The 18,286-nt window shown below is 40.5% G+C and overlaps 1 protein-coding gene across 4 annotated transcripts in view; it reads right to left on the reverse strand.

Annotated features, from left to right (window-relative positions):
* The window catches only part of Mpp7 (MAGUK p55 scaffold protein 7), a 266,719-nt gene that overhangs the window by 22,965 nt on the left and 225,468 nt on the right, over nucleotides 1-18,286 (reverse strand). For all 4 annotated transcript variants that reach the window (XM_039095743.2, XM_039095742.2, XM_063276474.1 and 1 more), the window contains one exon: nucleotides 13,829-13,909. In XM_039095743.2, the coding sequence (XP_038951671.1) occupies nucleotides 13,829-13,909 (81 nt within the window). The remainder of the gene's footprint in view (nucleotides 1-13,828; nucleotides 13,910-18,286) is intronic.

Genomic DNA, 18,286 nt, shown 5'->3' on the forward strand with positions numbered 1-18,286 from the left:
ACAAACAAAAAAAATATACATTCTTCTCAGCACCTCGTGGCACCTTTTCTAAAACTTACCATACGATAAGTCACAAAACAAGCCTCAACAGATACAAGAAGATTGAAATAATTTCATGCACCCTATCAGATCACCAAGTACTAAGGCTAGACTTCAATAACAAAAACACAACAGAAAACCCTCAAATCCATGGGAAACTGAACAACTCTCTATTCAATGATAACTTGTTCAGGGGAAAAAAAAATAAAGAAATTAAAGAATTTTTAGTATTCAACAAAAATGAGGGCATAACGTACCCAAATTTATGAGACACAATGAAAGCAGTGCTAAGAGGAAAACTCATAGCTCTAGGTGTCCGCCTAAAGAAACTGACGAGCTTCTACACTAGCAACTTAGGTTGCACACCCGAAAGCCCAAGAGCAAAAGTAAGAAAACACACCCAAGAGGAGTAGGAGGCAGGAAATAGAAAATCTCAGGGCAGAAATGGACCAAATAGAAACAAAGTGAAGGATCCAAAGAATCAACAAAACTAAAAGCTGGTTCTTTGAGAAAATCTACAAGACAGACAAACCCCTATTCAAATTAACAAAATCAGAAATGAAAAGGGAGACATAAAAACAGAAACTGAGGAAATTCAAAAGGTCGTCACATCCTACTATGAAAGCCTATATTCAACAAAACTGGAAAATCTAGATCAAATGGATGATTTTCTAGACATATCATCCACCAAAGTTAAATCAAGAGCAGGTAAACTATCTAAACAGGCCCACAGCACCTCAGAAAAATAGAAGAACTCATTAAAAACCTCCCAACCAAAAAAATCCCAGGGCTAGATGGCTTTAGTAAGAATTCTACCAGACCTTCAAGCTATTTCATAAAAGAAATAGGAGGAACACTACCTACATCATTCTATGAAGCCACAATTATTCTGGTACCTAAACCAAAGAGACCCAACAAAGAAAGAGAACTTCAGACCAAGTTCACTTATGAATATTCAGGCTAAAACACATAATAAAATTCTCTCAAACCAAATAAAAAAACACATCAAAAAATCATTTACCGTGATCAAGTAGGCTTCATCCCAGAATATATTCCAGGGATGTAGTGGATATAAAAATCCATTAATGAAATCCCCTACATAAACAAACCCAAAGGAAAAAAAATCACAATCATCTCATTAGATGCTGAGAAAGCCATTTGATAAAATACAACATCTCTTCATGTTAAAAGTATTGGAAAGATCAGGATTTCAAGTCCCACACCTAAACATAATAAAAGCAATATACAGCAAACCAACAGCTAAAATCAAATTAAAATGGAGAGATACTTGAAGCAATCCCATGACAATCAGGGACAAGGCAAGACTGAGCAGTCTTCTCGTATCTATTCAATATAGTACTTGAAGTTCTAGCTAGAGTAACAAGACAACAAAAGGAGATCAAGGGGATAAAAACTGGAAAGGAAGAATTCAAGGTATTACTATTTGCACATGAAATGATAGTATACACAAGAATCCTGAAAATTCTACAAGAGAACTTCAACAGCTAATAAACAACTTAAGCAGACTGGCTGGATATAAAATTAACTAAAAAAAAAAAAAATCAGTAGCCTTCCTACATAACAACGATAAATGGGCTGAGAAAACAATAGGGAAATAATACTCTTCACAGTAGTCACAAATAAAATAAAATACCTTAGGGTAACTCTAACCTTGCAAACTAAAGATTTGTGTGACAAGGATTGGTAGGATTAACATAGTAAAAATGGTCATTATGCTAAAAGCAATCTATAGATTTAATGCAATCCCCATTACAACATAATCCTTCAAAGACATGGAGGTATCAATTCTCAATTTCTTATGAGGAAAAAAAAACAGGATAGTGAAAACAATTCTTAACAATAAAAGAACTGGGGAAATGACCATCCCTGATCTCAAGCTATACTACTACAAACCAACAGTGATAAAAATGGCATTGGTGGAATAGAATGAAGACCCAGAAATAAAACCACACATAGATGGACACGTGATCTTTGACAAAAAAGCCAAAAGTATACGATGGAAAAAAGAAACCATGTTCTATAAATGGTGCTGGTCTAACTGGCAGTTGGTATACAGAAAAATGAAAATAGATTCATATTTGTCACCTTGCACAAAGCTCAAGTCAAAGTGGATCAAGGACCTCATCATAAAACCAGAAACACTAATCTAATAGAAGAGAGAATGGGAAAGAGCCTCGAACTCATTGGCATAAAGGGGGGTGGGGATTTCCTAAACAGAATTCCAATGGTTTATGATCTGAGATCAAGAATTAATAAATAGGACCTCATGACACTGAAAAGCCTCTGTAAGGCAAAAGACATGGTCAATAAGACAAATCGGCAACCTACAGATGGGGGAAAAAAATCTTCACTAACCTCACATCTGATAGAGGGCCAATATCAAAAACATATAGAGAAGTCAAGAAGCTAACAAAAAAAAACAACAACAACAACAAAAAAACCCAACCAAACAACCTAATCAAAAAATGGGGTATAGAGATACACTCAAACTAATAGAAGAAAAACTAGGGAAGCATCTGGAACACATGGGCACTGGAAAAAATTTCCTGAACAAAACACCAATGGCTTATGCTCTAAAATCAAGAATTGACAAATGGGATCTCATAAAACTACAAAGCTTCTGTAAGGCAAAGGACACTGTGGTTAGGACAAAACGGCAACCAACAGATTGGGAAAAGATCTTTACCAATCCTACAACAGATAGAGGCCTTATATCCAAAATATACAAAGAACTCAAGAAGTTAGACCGCAGGGAGACAAATAATCCTATTAAAAAATGGGGTTCAGAGCTAAACAAAGAATTCACAGCTGAGGAATGCCGAATGGCTGAGAAACACCTAAAGAAATGTTCAACATCTTTAGTCATAAGGGAAATGCAAATCAAAACAACCCTGAGATTTCACCTCACACCAGTGAGAATGGCTAAGATCAAAAACTCAGGTGACAGCAGATGCTGGCGAGGATGCGGAGATAGAGGAACACTCCTCCATTGTTGGTGGGATTGCAGACTGGTACAACCATTCTGGAAATCAGTCTGGAGGTTCCTCAGAAAATTGGACATTGAACTGCCTGAGGATCCAGCTATACCTCTCTTGGGCATATATATACCCAAAAGATGCCCCAACATATAAAAAAGACACGTGCTCCACTATGTTCATTGCAGCCTTATTTATAATAGCCAGAAGCTGGAAAGAACCCAGATGCCCTTCAACAGAGGAATGGATACAGAAAATGTGGTACATCTACACAATGGAATATTACTCAGCTATCAAAAACAATGACTTTATGAAATTCGTAGGCAAATGGTTGGAACTGGAAAATATCCTGAGTGAGGTAACCCAATCACAGAAAAACACACATGGTATGCACTCATTGATAAGTAGCTATTAGCCCAAATGCTTGAATTACCCTAGATGCCTAGAACAAATGAAACTCAAGACGGATGATCACAATGTGAATGCTTCACTCCTTCTTTAAAAGGGGAACAAGAATACCCTTGGCAGGGAAGAGAGAGGCAAAGATTAAAACAGAGACTGAAGGAACACCCATTCAGAGCCTGCCCAACATGTGGCCCATGCATATACAGCCACCCAATTAGACAAGATGGATGAAGCAAAGAAGCGCAGGCCGACAGGAGCCGGATGTAGATCACTCCCGAGAGACACAGCCAGAATACAGCAAACACAGAGGCGTATGCCAGCAGCAAACCACTGAATTGAGAATAGGACCCCCGTTGAAGGAATCAGAGAAAGAACTGGAAGAGCTTGAAGGGGCTCGAGACCCCATATGTACAACAATGCCAAGCAACCAGAGCTTCCAGGGACTAAGCCACTACCTAAAGACTATACATGGACTGACCCTGGACTCTGACCCCATAGGTAGCAATGAATATCCTAGTAAGAGCACCAGTGGAAGGGGAAGCCCTGGGTCCTGCTAAGACTGAACCCCCAGTGAACTAGATTGTTGGGGGGAGGGCGGCAAGAGGGGGGAGGATGGGGAGGGGAACACCCATAAAGAAGGGGAGGGGGGAGGGGGATGTTTGCCCCAAAACCGGGAAAGGGAATAACACTCGAAATGTATATAAGAAATACTCAAGGGGCTGGGGATTTAGCTCAGTGGTAGAGTGCTTACCTAGGAAGCGCAAGGCCCTGGGTTCGGTCCCCAGCTCCGAAAAAAAGAACCAAAAAAAAAAAAAAAAAAAAGAAATACTCAAGTTAATAAAAAAAAAAAAGTCCATCTTCATCATAAAATGTGATTTTAAATCTAAAAAAAGGGGGGAGTATAGAACTACACAGAGAATTCATAACAGAGTTATCTCCAATGGCCGAGAAGCACTTAAAGAAATGTTTAACGTCCTTAGTGATGAGGGAAATGCAAGTCATAGCGACCCTTAGATTCCACCATACACCTACAAGAATGGCTAAGATCAAAAACTCAGGTGGTAGCACATGTAGGTAAGAATGTGGAGAAAGAGACACACTTCTCCATTGCTGGTGGAATTGCAGACTGGTACAACCATTCTGGAATTCAGTCTGGAGGTTCCTCAGAAAACGGGACATCATATGACCTGAAGACCCAGCTATACCACTCCTGGGCATATACCCAAAAGATGCTCCAACAAATAACAAAGACATGTGCTCCACTATGTTCATAGCAGCCTTATTTATAATAGTCAGAAGCTGGAGAGAACCCAGATGCCCTTCAACAGAGGAATGGATACAGAAAATGTGGTTCATTGACACAATGGAGTACCACTCAGCTATTAAGAATGAGGACATCATGAGTTTTGCAGCCAAAAGGACGGAAGTAGAAAATATAATCCTGAGTGAGGTAACCCAGTCACAAAAGAAGACACATGGTATGTACTCACTAATAAGTAGATATTAGCCAAAAATGTATAGAATAAAATAGATACAATCCACAGAACTGAAGGTTAACAAGCCAAAGTGTTCAAGTGGGGATGCTTCAATCCCACTTGGGAGGAAGAAAGAAGAGGGCAGAGGGAGGGAGGTAATTGGGTGGGAGAGCAGGGGAAAAGGGGAACATGATCAGGTACTTGGGCTGAGGCCCGGCAGTGGGGAGAAGGAACCTGTAGAATCCACCTCCAGTAGAAAGTCTGAACCAAGTGGAGGGATGGATTGCCATCCCACAGTCAAAAGAAACGTAAGTGTTACTACCTACTGGGCTACAGTAGTTTGCAAGGACAGTTCGTTACAGGAGGGAAGGAGAAGTGTTAACTTTGAGCAAGAAGTATCCTTACAGGATTATATTCTGCTCGTCCACAGATGGCAGGACCATCTTTGGAGGTTGTGAAACCTTCAGGGGATGAGATCTGATTGGTGGAAATAGATTACCAGGGCCAGGACTTTGAAAGTTGAGGCTGGCCTCCAGTTACGGCTTGCTTTCTGCTTCCTGGTTCAAAAGCAAGTCTCAGCCACACATGACCACTGCCATGCCTTCCCCACCAGGACGGAATCAATTCCTTTGCTCCCTGAGGTTGGCACTATCAGGTACTGTGTCTACACTGAACAAAAGTAACCATCTGGGGAAGTGATATCAGAAAGCCTTCTGCCAAGTCCAAGTGAGAAAACCGTTCTATCTCCTTCCTCTTCCCTCTGAAGTATCATTTCTACCCTGTTCTTCCTCCCAGTGAAGCACACTTTCTCTCCAGGTCTTCCTCTGTGAATTGGAGAAAACACAACCCATTCTATGCTGCTGCATACAGAGTCATATAAATTAGGACAAATGAAGGAGATGACACAGCAGAAAAATGATGATTATGCTTCCCCCTTGTCTTGGAACCTTCTAGATGTCTCCTGCAATCATGCACCTGATAAGGTTAGCAACTGTTTGGTAATATTTTCTAATTATTTGTACACTGGAATTCAACATCTGTTAAGAGAAGGGAATTAAAATTAAGAAAAAAACCCCACCAAAATCTCACCCCTGCACCATTCCACATGTTTCTTTCCTTTCATCTGGGTTGTTGAAAACCAGAAGTCCCCTTACTTACAGCTACAAGTGACTACAAATAATAATTTGGAAAAATGTAGTAACAAGAAGTAACTGGAGGTAGCAGGGCAGTATAATTTAAAAATGTAGTTGAACTCTTCCAAAACTAGAGAACATTGCTAAGGGCGAAACATAAATGATTTTTTTTCCTCTTAAATGCAGCACTAAAACCACTTGAAAAGGCCAACCTTCCACCGTGGCTGTTCAGACAGCTTGCTAACATCAACAGATTAAGTAGTCAAAAGCCATTTTATTCTGGAGATCACAATGTTTCAAGTATTGTATTTCATTTGTAAAAATGCATATGAAAACCATTTTTATAAAAATAGATCTAACTCTGTGTACCCAAGAAAAACCTACCAAATTTGGTCTATTAAGCTATGGAAGGCCTATTTGAAATGCTACCTGCCAATTACTACATATAAAAGATAATTAAGAAACATTGGGCTCTGCACCCAAATCCCGTGGGAGGGAGAGCTAAACCTTCAGAGAGGCAGACAAGCCTGGGAAACCAGAAGAGACTGCTCTCTGCGCACACATCTCGGACGCCAGAGGAAAACGCCAAAGGACATCTGGAACCCTGGTGCACTGAAGGTCCTGGAAGGGGCGGCACAGGTCTTCCTGGTTGCTGCCGCCACAGAGAGCCCGTGGGCAGCACCCCACGAGCGAACTTGAGCCTCGGGACCACAGGTAAGACCAACTTTTCTGCTGCAAGACAGCTGCCTGGTGAACTCAAGACACAGGCCCACAGGAACAGCTGAAGACCTGTAGAGAGGAAAAACTACACGCCCTAAAACAGAACACTCTGTCTCCATAACTGACTGAAAGAGAGGAAAACAGGTCTACAGCACTCCTGACACACAGGCTTATAGGACAGTCTAGCCACTGTCAGAAATAGCAGAACAAAGTAACACTAGAGATAATCTGATGGCGAGAGGCAAGCGCAGGAACCCAAGCAACAGAAACCAAGACTACATGGCATCATCGGAGCCCAATTCTCCCACCAAAACAAACATGGAATATCCAAACACACAAGAAAAGCAAGATCTAGTTTCAAAATCATATTTGATCATGATGCTGGAGGACTTCAAGAAAGACGTGAAGAACTCCCTTAGGGAAACACAGGAAAACATTAATAAACAAGTAGAAGCCTACAGAGAGGAATCGCAAACATCCCTGAAAGAATTCCAGGAAAACACAATCAAACAGTTGAAGGAATTAAAAATGGAAATAGAAGCAAACAAGAAAGAACACATGGAAACAACCCTGGATATAGAAAACCAAAAGAAGAGGCAAGGAGGTGTAGATACAAGCTTCACCAACAGAATACAAGAGATGGAAGAGAGAATCTCAGGAGCAGAAGATTCCATAGAAATCATTGACTCAACTGTCAAAGATAATGTAAAGCGGAAAAAGCTACTGGTCCAAAACATACAGGAAATCCAGGACTCAATGAGAAGATCAAACCTAAGGATAATAGGTATAGAAGAGAGTGAAGACTCCCAGCTCAAAGGACCAGTAAATATCTTCAACAAAATCATAGAAGAAAACTTCCCTAACCTAAAAAAAGAGATACCCATAGGCATACAGGAAGCCTACAGAACTCCAAATAGATTGGACCAGAAAAGAAACACCTCCCGTCACATAATAGTCAAAACACCAAACGCACAAAATAAAGAAAGAATATTAAAAGCAGTAAGGGAAAAAGGTCAAGTAACATATAAAGGGAGACCTATCAGAATCACACCAGACTTCTCGCCAGAAACTATGAAGGCCAGAAGATCCTGGACTGATGTCATACAGACCCTAAGAGAACACAAATGCCAGCCCAGGTTACTGTATCCTGCAAAACTCTCAATTAACATAGATGGAGAAACCAAGATATTCCATGACAAGACCAAATTTACACAGTATCTTTCTACAAACCCAGCACTACAAAGGATAATAAATGGTAAAGCCCAACATAAGGAGGCAAGCTATACCCTAGAAGAAGCAAGAAACTAATCGTCTTGGCAACAAAACAAAGAGAATGAAAGCACACAAACATAACCTCACATCCAAATATGAATATAACAGGAAGCAATAATCACTATTCCTTAATATCTCTCAACATCAATGGCCTCAACTCCCCAATAAAAAGACATAGATTAACAAACTGGATACGCAACAAGGACCCTGCATTCTGCTGCCTACAGGAAACACACCTCAGAGACAAAGACAGACATTACCTCAGAGTGAAAGGCTGGAAAACAATTTTCCAAGCAAATGGTCAGAAGAAGCAAGCTGGAGTAGCCATTCTAATATCAAATAAAATCAATTTTCAACTAAAAGTCATCAAAAAAGATAAGGAAGGATACTTCATATTCATCAAAGGAAAAATCCATCAAGATGAACTCTAAATCCTAAATATCTATGCCCCAAATACAAGGGCACCTACATATGTAAAAGAAACCTTACTAAAGCTCAAAACACACATTGCACCTCACACAATAATAGTGGGAGATTTCAACACCCCACTCTCATCAATGGACAGATCATGGAAACAGAAATTAAACAGAGATGTAGACAGACTAATAGAAGTCATGAGTCAAATGGACTTAACGGATATTTATAGAACATTCTATCCTAAAGCAAAAGGATATACCTTCTTCTCAGCTCCTCATGGTACTTTCACCAAAATTGACCATATAATTGGTCAAAAAAACGGGCCTCAACAGGTACAGAAAGATAGAAATAATCCCATGTGTGCTATCGGACCACCACGGCCTAAAACTGGTCTTCAATAACAATCAAGGAAGAATGCCCACATATACTTGGAAATTGAACAATGCTCTACTCAATGATAACCTGGTCAAGGAAGAAATAAAGAAAGAAATTAAAAACTTTTTAGAATTTAATGAAAATAAAGGTACAACATACCCAAACTTATGGGACACAATGAAAGCTGTGCTAAGAGGAAAACTCATAGCGCTGAGTGCCTGCAGAAAGAAACGGGAAAGAACATATGTCAGCAGCTTGACAGCACACCTAAAAGCTCTAGAACAAAAAGAAGCAAATACACCCAGGAGGAGTAGAAGGCAGGAAATAATCAAACTCAGAGCTGAAATCAACCAAGTAGAAACAAAAAGGACCATAGAAAGAATCAACAGAACCAAAAGTTGGTTCTTTGAGAAAATCAACAAGATAGATAAACCCTTAGCCAGACTAACGAGAGGACCCAGAGAGTGTGTCCAAATTAACAAAATCAGAAATGAAAAGGGAGACATAACTACAGATTCAGAGGAAATTCAAAAAATCATCAGATCTTACTATAAAAACCTATATTCAACAAAACTTGAAAATCTTCAGGAAATGGACAATTTCCTAGACAGATACCAGGTACCGAAGTTAAATCAGGAACAGATAAACCAGTTAAACAGCCCCATAACTCCTAAGGAAATAGAAGCAGTCATTAAAGGTCTCCCAACCAAAAAGAGCCCAGGTCCAGACGGGTTTAGTGCAGAATTCTATCAGACCTTCATAGAAGACCTCATACCAATATTATCCAAACTATTCCACAAAATTGAAACAGATGGAGCCCTACCGAATTCCTTCTACGAAGGCACAATTACTCTTATACCTAAACCACACAAAGACACAACAAAGAAAGAGAACTTCAGACCAATTTCCCTTATGAATATCGACGCAAAAATACTCAACAAAATTCTGGCAAACCGAATCCAAGAGCACATCAAAACAATCATCCACCATGACCAAGTAGGCTTCATCCCAGGCATGCAGGGATGGTTTAATATACGGAAAACCATCAACGTGATCCATTATATAAACAATTCAATATAGTTCTTGAAGTTCTAGCCAGAGCAATCAGACAACAAAAGGAGGTCAAGGGGATACAGATCGGAAAAGAAGAAGTCAAAATATCACTATTTGCAGATGATATGATAGTATATTTAAGTGATCCCAAAAGTTCCACCAGAGAACTACTAAAGCTGATAGACAACTTCAGCAAAGTGGCTGGGTATAAAATTAACTCAAATAAATTAGTTGCCTTCCTCTATACAAAAGAGAAACAAGCCGAGAAAGAAATTAGGGAAACGACACCCTTCATAATAGACCCAAATAATATAAAGTACCTCGGTGTGACTTTAACCAAGCAAGTAAAAGATCTGTACAATAAGAACTTCAAGACACTGAAGAAGGAAATTGAAGAAGACCTCAGAAGATGGAAAGATCTCCCATGCTCATGGATTGGCAGGATTAATATAGTAAAAATGGCCATTTTACCAAAAGCAATCTACAGATTCAATGCAATCCCCATCAAAATACCAATCCAATTCTTCAAAGAGTTAGACAGAACAATTTGCAAATTCATCTGGAATAACAAAAAACCCAGGATAGCTAAAGCTATCCTCAACAATAAAAGGACTTCAGGGGGAATCACTATCCCTGAACTCAAGCAGTATTACAGAGCAATAGTGATAAAAACTGCATGGTATTGGTACAGAGACAGACAGATAGACCAATGGAATAGAATTGAAGACCCAGAAATGAACCCACACACCTATGGTCACTTGATTTTTGACAAAGGAGCCAAAACCATCAAATGGAAAAAAGATAGCATTTTCAGCAAATGGTGCTGGTTCAACTGGAGGGCAACATGTAGAAGAATGCAGATCGATCCATGCTTATCACCCTGTACAAAGCTTAAGTCCAAGTGGATCAAGGACCTCCACATCAAACCAGACACACTCAAACTAATAGAAGAAAAACTAGGGAAGCATCTGGAAAACATGGGCACTGGAAAAAATTTCCTAAACAAAACACCAATGGCTTACGCTGTAAGATCAAGAATCGACAAATGGGATCTCATAAAACTGCAAAGCTTCTGTAAGGCAAAGGACACTGTGGTTAGGACAAAACGGCAACCAACAGATTGGGAAAAGATCTTTACCAATCCTACAACAGATAGAGGCCTTATATCCAAAATATACAAAGAACTCAAGAAGTTAGACCGCAGGGAAACAAATAACCCTATTAAAAAATGGGGTTCAGAGCTAAACAAAGAATTCACAGCTGAGGAATGCCAAATGGCTGAGAAACACCTAAAGAAATGTTCAACATCTTTAGTCATAAGGGAAATGCAAATCAAAACAACCCTGAGATTTCACCTCACACCAGTGAGAATGGCTATGATCAAAAACTCAGGGGACAACAGATGCTGGCGAGGATGTGGAGAAAGAGGAACACTCCTCCATTGTTGGTGGGATTGCAAACTGGTACAACCATTCTGGAAATCAGTCTGGAGGATCCTAAGAAAATTGGACATTGAACTGCCTGAGGATCCAGCTATACCTCTCTTGGGCATATACCCAAAAGATGCCCCAACATATAAAAAAGACACGTGCTCCACTATGTTCATTGCAGCCTTATTTATAATAGCCAGAAGCTGGAAAGAACCCAGATGCCCTTCAACAGAGGAATGGATACAGAAAATGTGGTACATCTACACAATGGAATATTACTCAGCTATCAAAAACAACGACTTTATGAAATTCATAGGCAAATGGTTGGAACTGGAAAACATCATCCTGAGTGAGCTAACCCAATCACAGAAAGACATACATGGCATGCACCCATTGATAAGTGGCTATTAGCCCAAATGCTTGAATTACCCTAGATGTCTAGAACAAATGAAACTCAAGACGGATGATCAAAATGTGAATGCTTCACTCCTTCTTTAAAAGGGGAACAAGAATACCCTTGGCAGGGAAGAGAGAGGCAAAGATTAAAACAGAGACTGAAGGAACACCCATTCAGAGCCTGCCCCACATGTGGCCCATACATATACAGCAACCCAATTAGACAAGATGGATGAAGCAAAGAAGTGCAGACCGACAGGAGCCGGATGTAGATTGCTCCTGGAGACACAGCCAGAATACAGCAAATACAGAGGCGAATGCCAGCAGCAAACCACTGAACTGAGAATAGGACCCCGGTTGAAGGAATCAGAGAAAGAACTGGAAGATCTTGAAGGGGCTCGAGACCCCATATGTACAACAATGCCAAGCAACCAGAGCTTCCAGGGACTAAGCCACTACCTAAAGACTATACATGGACTGACCCTGGACTCTGACCTCATAGGTAGCAGTGAATATCCTAATAAGAGCACCAGTGGAAGGGGAAGCCCTGGGTCCTGCTAAGACTGAACCCCCAGTGAACTAGACTGTTGGGGGGAGGGTTGGGAGGGGAACACTCATAAGGAAGGGGAGGGGGGAGGGGGATGTTTGCCCGGATACCGGGAAAGGGAATAACACTCGAAATGTATATAAGAAATACTCAAGTTAATAAAAAAAAAAAAAAAAAAAGAAACATTGGTGTTCTGAGAAGTCTCTTCCAGCTCTCTGTGGTTCAGTCTTTTTTTGAGTTAATTTAATTTTTTTAAATTTTATTTTTCTTGGATATTTTATGTATTTACATTTGAAATGGTATCCCCTTTCCCCACTCTTCCATACCCTCCTCCTTCTGCTTCTATGAGGATGCTCCCATTCCCACCCATCCACTCCCACCTCAACGCCCTGGTATTCCCCACATTGGGGAATCGAGCCTTCACAGGACCAAGGACTTTTCCTCCTATTGATGCTGGACAATGACATCCTTTGCTACATATGCAGTTGGAGCCATGGGTCCCTCCATGTGGTTTAGTTGGTTGGTGGTTTAGTCCCTGGGAGCTCTGGTGGGGTCTGGTTGGTTAATACTGTTGTTCTTCCTATAGGGTTGCAAAACCCTTCAGCTCCTTCAGTCTTTTCTCTAACTCCTCCATTGGGGTCCCCTTATTCAGTCCAATGGTCAGCTGCAAGCATCCTCATCTGTATCAGTAGGGCTCTAGCAGACCCTCTCAGGAGACACCCATATCATGCTCCTGTCAGCAAGCACTTCTTGGCATCAGCAATAGTGGCTGGGTTTGGTGGCTGCATATGGGATGGATCCCCAGGTGGAGCAGTCTCTGGATGGCCTTTTCTTCAATCCCTGCTTCACTCTTTGTCCCTATATCTCTTCCTGTGAGTGTTTTGTTCTCCCTTTTAAAAAGGACTGAAACATCTACATTTTGGTCTTCCTTCTTCTTGAGCTTCATATGATCTGTGAATTTTTTCTTAAGTATTCCAAGCTTTTGGGCTAATATCCACTTATCAGCGAGTGCATACCATGTGTGTTTTTTTTTGTTTTTTTTTTTTTTTTTTGTGACTGGGCTACCTCATTCAGGATATTTTCTAGTTCCATCCATTTGCCTAGGAATTTCATGTAGTCATTGTTTTTAACAGCTGAGTAGTACTCCATTGTGTAAATGTACCACAGGTTTAGTCTTTCTAATCATAAAACTAGTTTTAAAAAAAAACTCTGGAAAATACTAGCAATATTTGAGGGAACAGAACAGTAGGATTTTTTTTTTATTTAGAAGATAACTTGTAACTATAGGTTGGTGTCATCTGTGCATTAAAAGTCACCACAAAAATCTCCAGTAGGTAAGCTGAAATAAAAAAAATAATAATCTGCCAATAATCTTTGCAGTATGGGGGGATCCTTGAATGTCTGCTGGCCCAGTTCCCTCTCTGAATGTGATATCACTGTGTGCTGTGCAGGGTTGAGGTGACCTAGAGGAGCAATCCTGAGGAGAATAATTAGTGCTGTGTAAGCTTCCTAAGTGGCTCTGACCATATGCTAATGTCCTCAGAGAACCAGCACGCATCAGAGGACTCACGAGGTACTGTCACGCCATAGTGCTGTGTGTCACTCATCAATAGCTTCCGCTTCAGCTCATTCAGCCCAACTCCAACAGGACCTGAAACAGAAGGCGGCAGAGACTGAGAATGGGAGTCTAATCCATCATGGTTAGCAAGAAGTCTAGATAAGCTGTATGTAGGAGAAGGACTGGCTTTCTAGAGTTGCTTCAGAAAAGTTTATACCCTTACCTTTTTGGTTTTTTTTTTTTATAAAACTTAAAATAAAACATACTAAATAATATATTACCAAGTAATATATTATTTTATAATATATAAATATAAAATAATATAAATATAATTTATATCTATAATATAAAATAATATATAATAATGAATATATTACCAAGTAATCCATATACAATCACCTAAAATTGTACTGAGCAGTGTCTTCATTCTTAAATACTTTTTAGAATTCAATAAAAGAAAATCATTGACTAGAGACATTTTGGCCAAGAAAATTTCAGACTAGCAGATCTGCAAGCTGCCACAGGCCTTAACGCATTTAAATCAACCAAATGCACACACAGAGAACACACAATGAGCAAGGCAGAGGGCATGTGCCATGACAACGGAAGATGGCAGCTACACACTGCATTTAGAGAAAACGGCCAGTCAGGGACGAGATTGGCAGTAAACAAATGGCCCAAGGAGTGGCCGTGAGCACCAGCCTGAATCCAAAAGTCATTTAGCCTGAGCTGCACAGCTGGCTTTCCTTCCTCACCTTAAACCTCCCACGACTTGTGGTTGGGGTCTCCGGATGGACTGTACAGAGACACGGTTGGAGCACAGGACCCACTGAAGGTCAGCCTATCCTGTGCTAGATCCCAACTTGTTCCTCTCCAAACTTTTCCTTCTAGGATGGTGAAGAAGGTGACACCTGGTCTAACGCCTGCTCCACTCACACTTCATCCCCACCCTAGCGCTGCCCCAGCAAGATCAGGTGCACTCTCGGAGTGCCCCAGACTCAGTATAGCACAGGAATTGACTGAGTATTCCTTTGCCTTCCCCTTTCTCCTCTGTGGGCAAGAGGACTCATAGGAAAAGGATACTGATGAACTTGCAGGCATACAGAGACGAGACCAGTGGGAACTGCGAGTTAAGGGGATGGTGGAAGGAGAAGGGAAGGGGACTGACCTCTAACCTTTCCTACATGGCTGTCAGGAGCCTGTTTCTCTGTCAATGTTCCTTTGTTCTCCAAGACTCCATGAGAACTCAATGGTATGCTCAAGTGACATTCACAGTTAACATAACTTACTAGAACATACAGTTCCCCTCTCCAAATTAATATGCTTTCCTAGAACTAGCAAAACAGCAAAAAGAAAAGAATGTAATTTCTAACAACACAACTTTGGCAGGACCAGAAGGAAAACATACAACTAAGTCAGATGTCTGCATCCACTTAGTAGCTCAGATTTAGAGTTCCAGAGTTACAGTGTACATACAAGCACAGAAACAAAAGGCCCACAGGTACAGGCGAAGCAAACACCAGCATTTGGACAGAAACCAAGACCAGGTTTACCTGGACATGGAGTGTCATGGGTCTGCTACAGAGGTGACCACCTTAAAGTTATATTAAAGGCTTGGATGGCAGCTCAAGTGATTGGTCACGAGGGCTCTGGTTTGATCAACGACTGAATGGTGGAGCCCATGTAGGACGGCATACCTTATTAAGGTTGGAGCCTTTCTCTAGTTCATTCTGCTTTTTGTCGACCATGACTTGCCCAGCACACCCCCCACCCCCCTTCCACTCTGGTGCTTCTGCATTGCCAAGAGCCTCCAAGCAATGGGGTCAGATGGCCATGGTTTGCACCACTTAAACAGTGAGCCTGGCTAAATCTTACTCATTTTAAGCTGTTTGCCGGCATTTGGCTTTCGTGACAGAGGTGGCTAACGAGAGGGAGGTGATCTTAAGTGACAAAAGGACAACAGGTCAAGTGAGGCAAAGTGAGATAATAGAAGCAACTGGGCTTGACCTTACGGGCAGCATGAGGACATTAACCTGAGCAATGGACGCATATCCAATGCCACAGAAGACTGGGTTCAAGCCTGACCTTAACTCTGGAGTTAAACCAAATTCATGGTTTCCTACCCTTTCATGTGTGTTCATGTCACCCAGGAAAACTTACCGGACAAATATAAATTAATTAAAAAAACAATTTGTAGGGCTTGGGATAGAGATCAGTGGTAGAGCAACAGCCTACTACACTCAGTGCTACAAAGTGAATCCGCAGTATAATAAATCAGTAAATAGGGACTGGAGAGGTGGTTCAGTGTTTAAGAGTACAGAGGACCTGGGTTTGGCTCTCAGCACCTACATGGTAGCTCGCAACAATCTGTAACTCTAGCTTCCTCTTCTGGCCTCTGAGGGCATTGTATGCAGAGAGTGCACGGACACACTAATGCAAGCAAAGCACTCATGTACATAAAAATAAATCTAGCTAGCCAAAATAAAAAAAAAGTGCATTTTGTAAAAAATTGGCAAAATCCCATTGGGAAGAAGGGGGGGCACCATTTACATCAGACCTCTGTTAGAAGTCCTTGGGAAATGTAATTAAATAAAGTCTCAATTTAACTATTCTACCTTAATGAAAACAGGCAAAAATGTGATTTTGTTTTTAAAAGGTTATTCATTTTAGTTAAAGAAACACAGCCATGTAAAGTACACATGATAGAAATGATAGAAAACTCCTCCCCTAATTTTGATTGTTTGCTTTTCAACACATGGTCTAATTGTGTAGTCCAGGTTGACTCTGACCTCAAGATTCTCCCAAGGCCCCTGAATGTTAAGACTATTGCTGATATATACGTTCACGAATATATATAAGAATGTCCCATGACAACTCTTCTCCAATAACCCTGGAGTTTGTTGGTCATAGCTTCACACTTGTTTCAGATTTTCATTTTTTTCCCCACAAAAAATGCCTAAGAATTTTTCATTTCTGGTTCATTTTGTTTTGAGGCTCTCCCTGTGTAGCCTAAACTGGTCTGGAAAATGTGATCTGGTTACCTCTGCTTACAAAGAGCGGGACACAGAGACCGGTGGTTATCATCTGTAACAGACATTGCATGTAGGTAACTTTGTATCAGAATTTAGCATACTATACAGTCAAGATGACTTCACAGTTGACATGGTTTTAACTCTGCAAAAGGATTTCAAGAAAGAGCCACATTGTAAATCAGAAACAGATACACCCAACAACAACAACAACAACCACCGAAAATGCCAAAAGAGTGAAGAAAGTATCAAGCTAGGTGATGTTTCCAGAGCTCGGGGTAACACTGTAAAACTAGAGTACGGATTCTGCAAGACTGTGTCAGAAGATGTGCGCACGGGAGCACACAAGTGCAAGGCTACGCCTTCATCACTCACTACTGACTGGAGTTTCTACCACTTACTTATTTATGTGGCAGTGCTATTTCAGGATGAAAATGCATGACAACGATGATGTGTTTATGGTGAAAACAGTTTTTGGTGAAATTGGTGAAATATGGTGTACCACATACACATATGTCTACGTTTCACAATCTAAGGATGAACACAAGATGATTTTGATTTCTGCCATGCAATATTAGCATAGTGTTTCCTTTTTGTATGTGCATGTTTTACAAGTATATATGTGTGTTCCCCTCCCCCCTCTACGTGTGTGTCCTTGTGCATGTGCATGTGTGTGTGCGTGTGGTAGGTGTTGGGGCTCTGAACTTCAGTCATCAAGCTCAGCAAGTGTTTTATCCACTGAGCAATCCGCGGCCCCTGTATATAGTGTTACTTAGGGCTGATAAGTATCAAATTCGATTTAATAACTTAAATATAAGTACTGCCCTACAGATGAAAGACTTAACATACTAATAATCTCATAGAAAAGTAACTAAACAGGGAAAGATAAGTCAATAGAGAGGGCCAAACTGTTCATGTAACCACCACAGTAACACATTATGATAAAGAGCCTTCTTGTTTATACACACTTTTTCCTAATATTTGGATTTAAGTGGAATATTGGAAGGACATGTGTTGCTCTGACCAAGTACTATTTATGTTTTCTCCTGCTCTTTGTACATCTTGGCACAAGCCAAAAATAGTCGATTACAGAGAGAGTTACTGGCGTGGATCTGGCTTCTCTTCTGTATGCAACCCCAGTGTACTTATGCTGCTTCACACAAAAATCCTGCATTTCCCTACAGGCTTTTTTTTTTTTTTAATTTTTATTGTACTTGGCCAGACTTGTTACTCTTTACTATCCAGAGAAAAATACCAGAATTACAGGAGTCTACCATAGGAAGTCAAACTGCATTGTTACCTAAAAAACATACCCATTCATTTGATTTATTGCAAGATAAATCCAAGCAACCCCCTAGGTATCTCTCAGATCAGACACATGCTATAAAACGTCTACTTATCATATTATAGCAATACTCTTTTATTGCTCTAGGCATAAAAT

Source organism: Rattus norvegicus, chromosome 17 (assembly GCF_036323735.1).
Source record: "Rattus norvegicus strain BN/NHsdMcwi chromosome 17, GRCr8, whole genome shotgun sequence".
NCBI classification, from domain to species: Eukaryota; Metazoa; Chordata; class Mammalia; order Rodentia; family Muridae; genus Rattus; species Rattus norvegicus.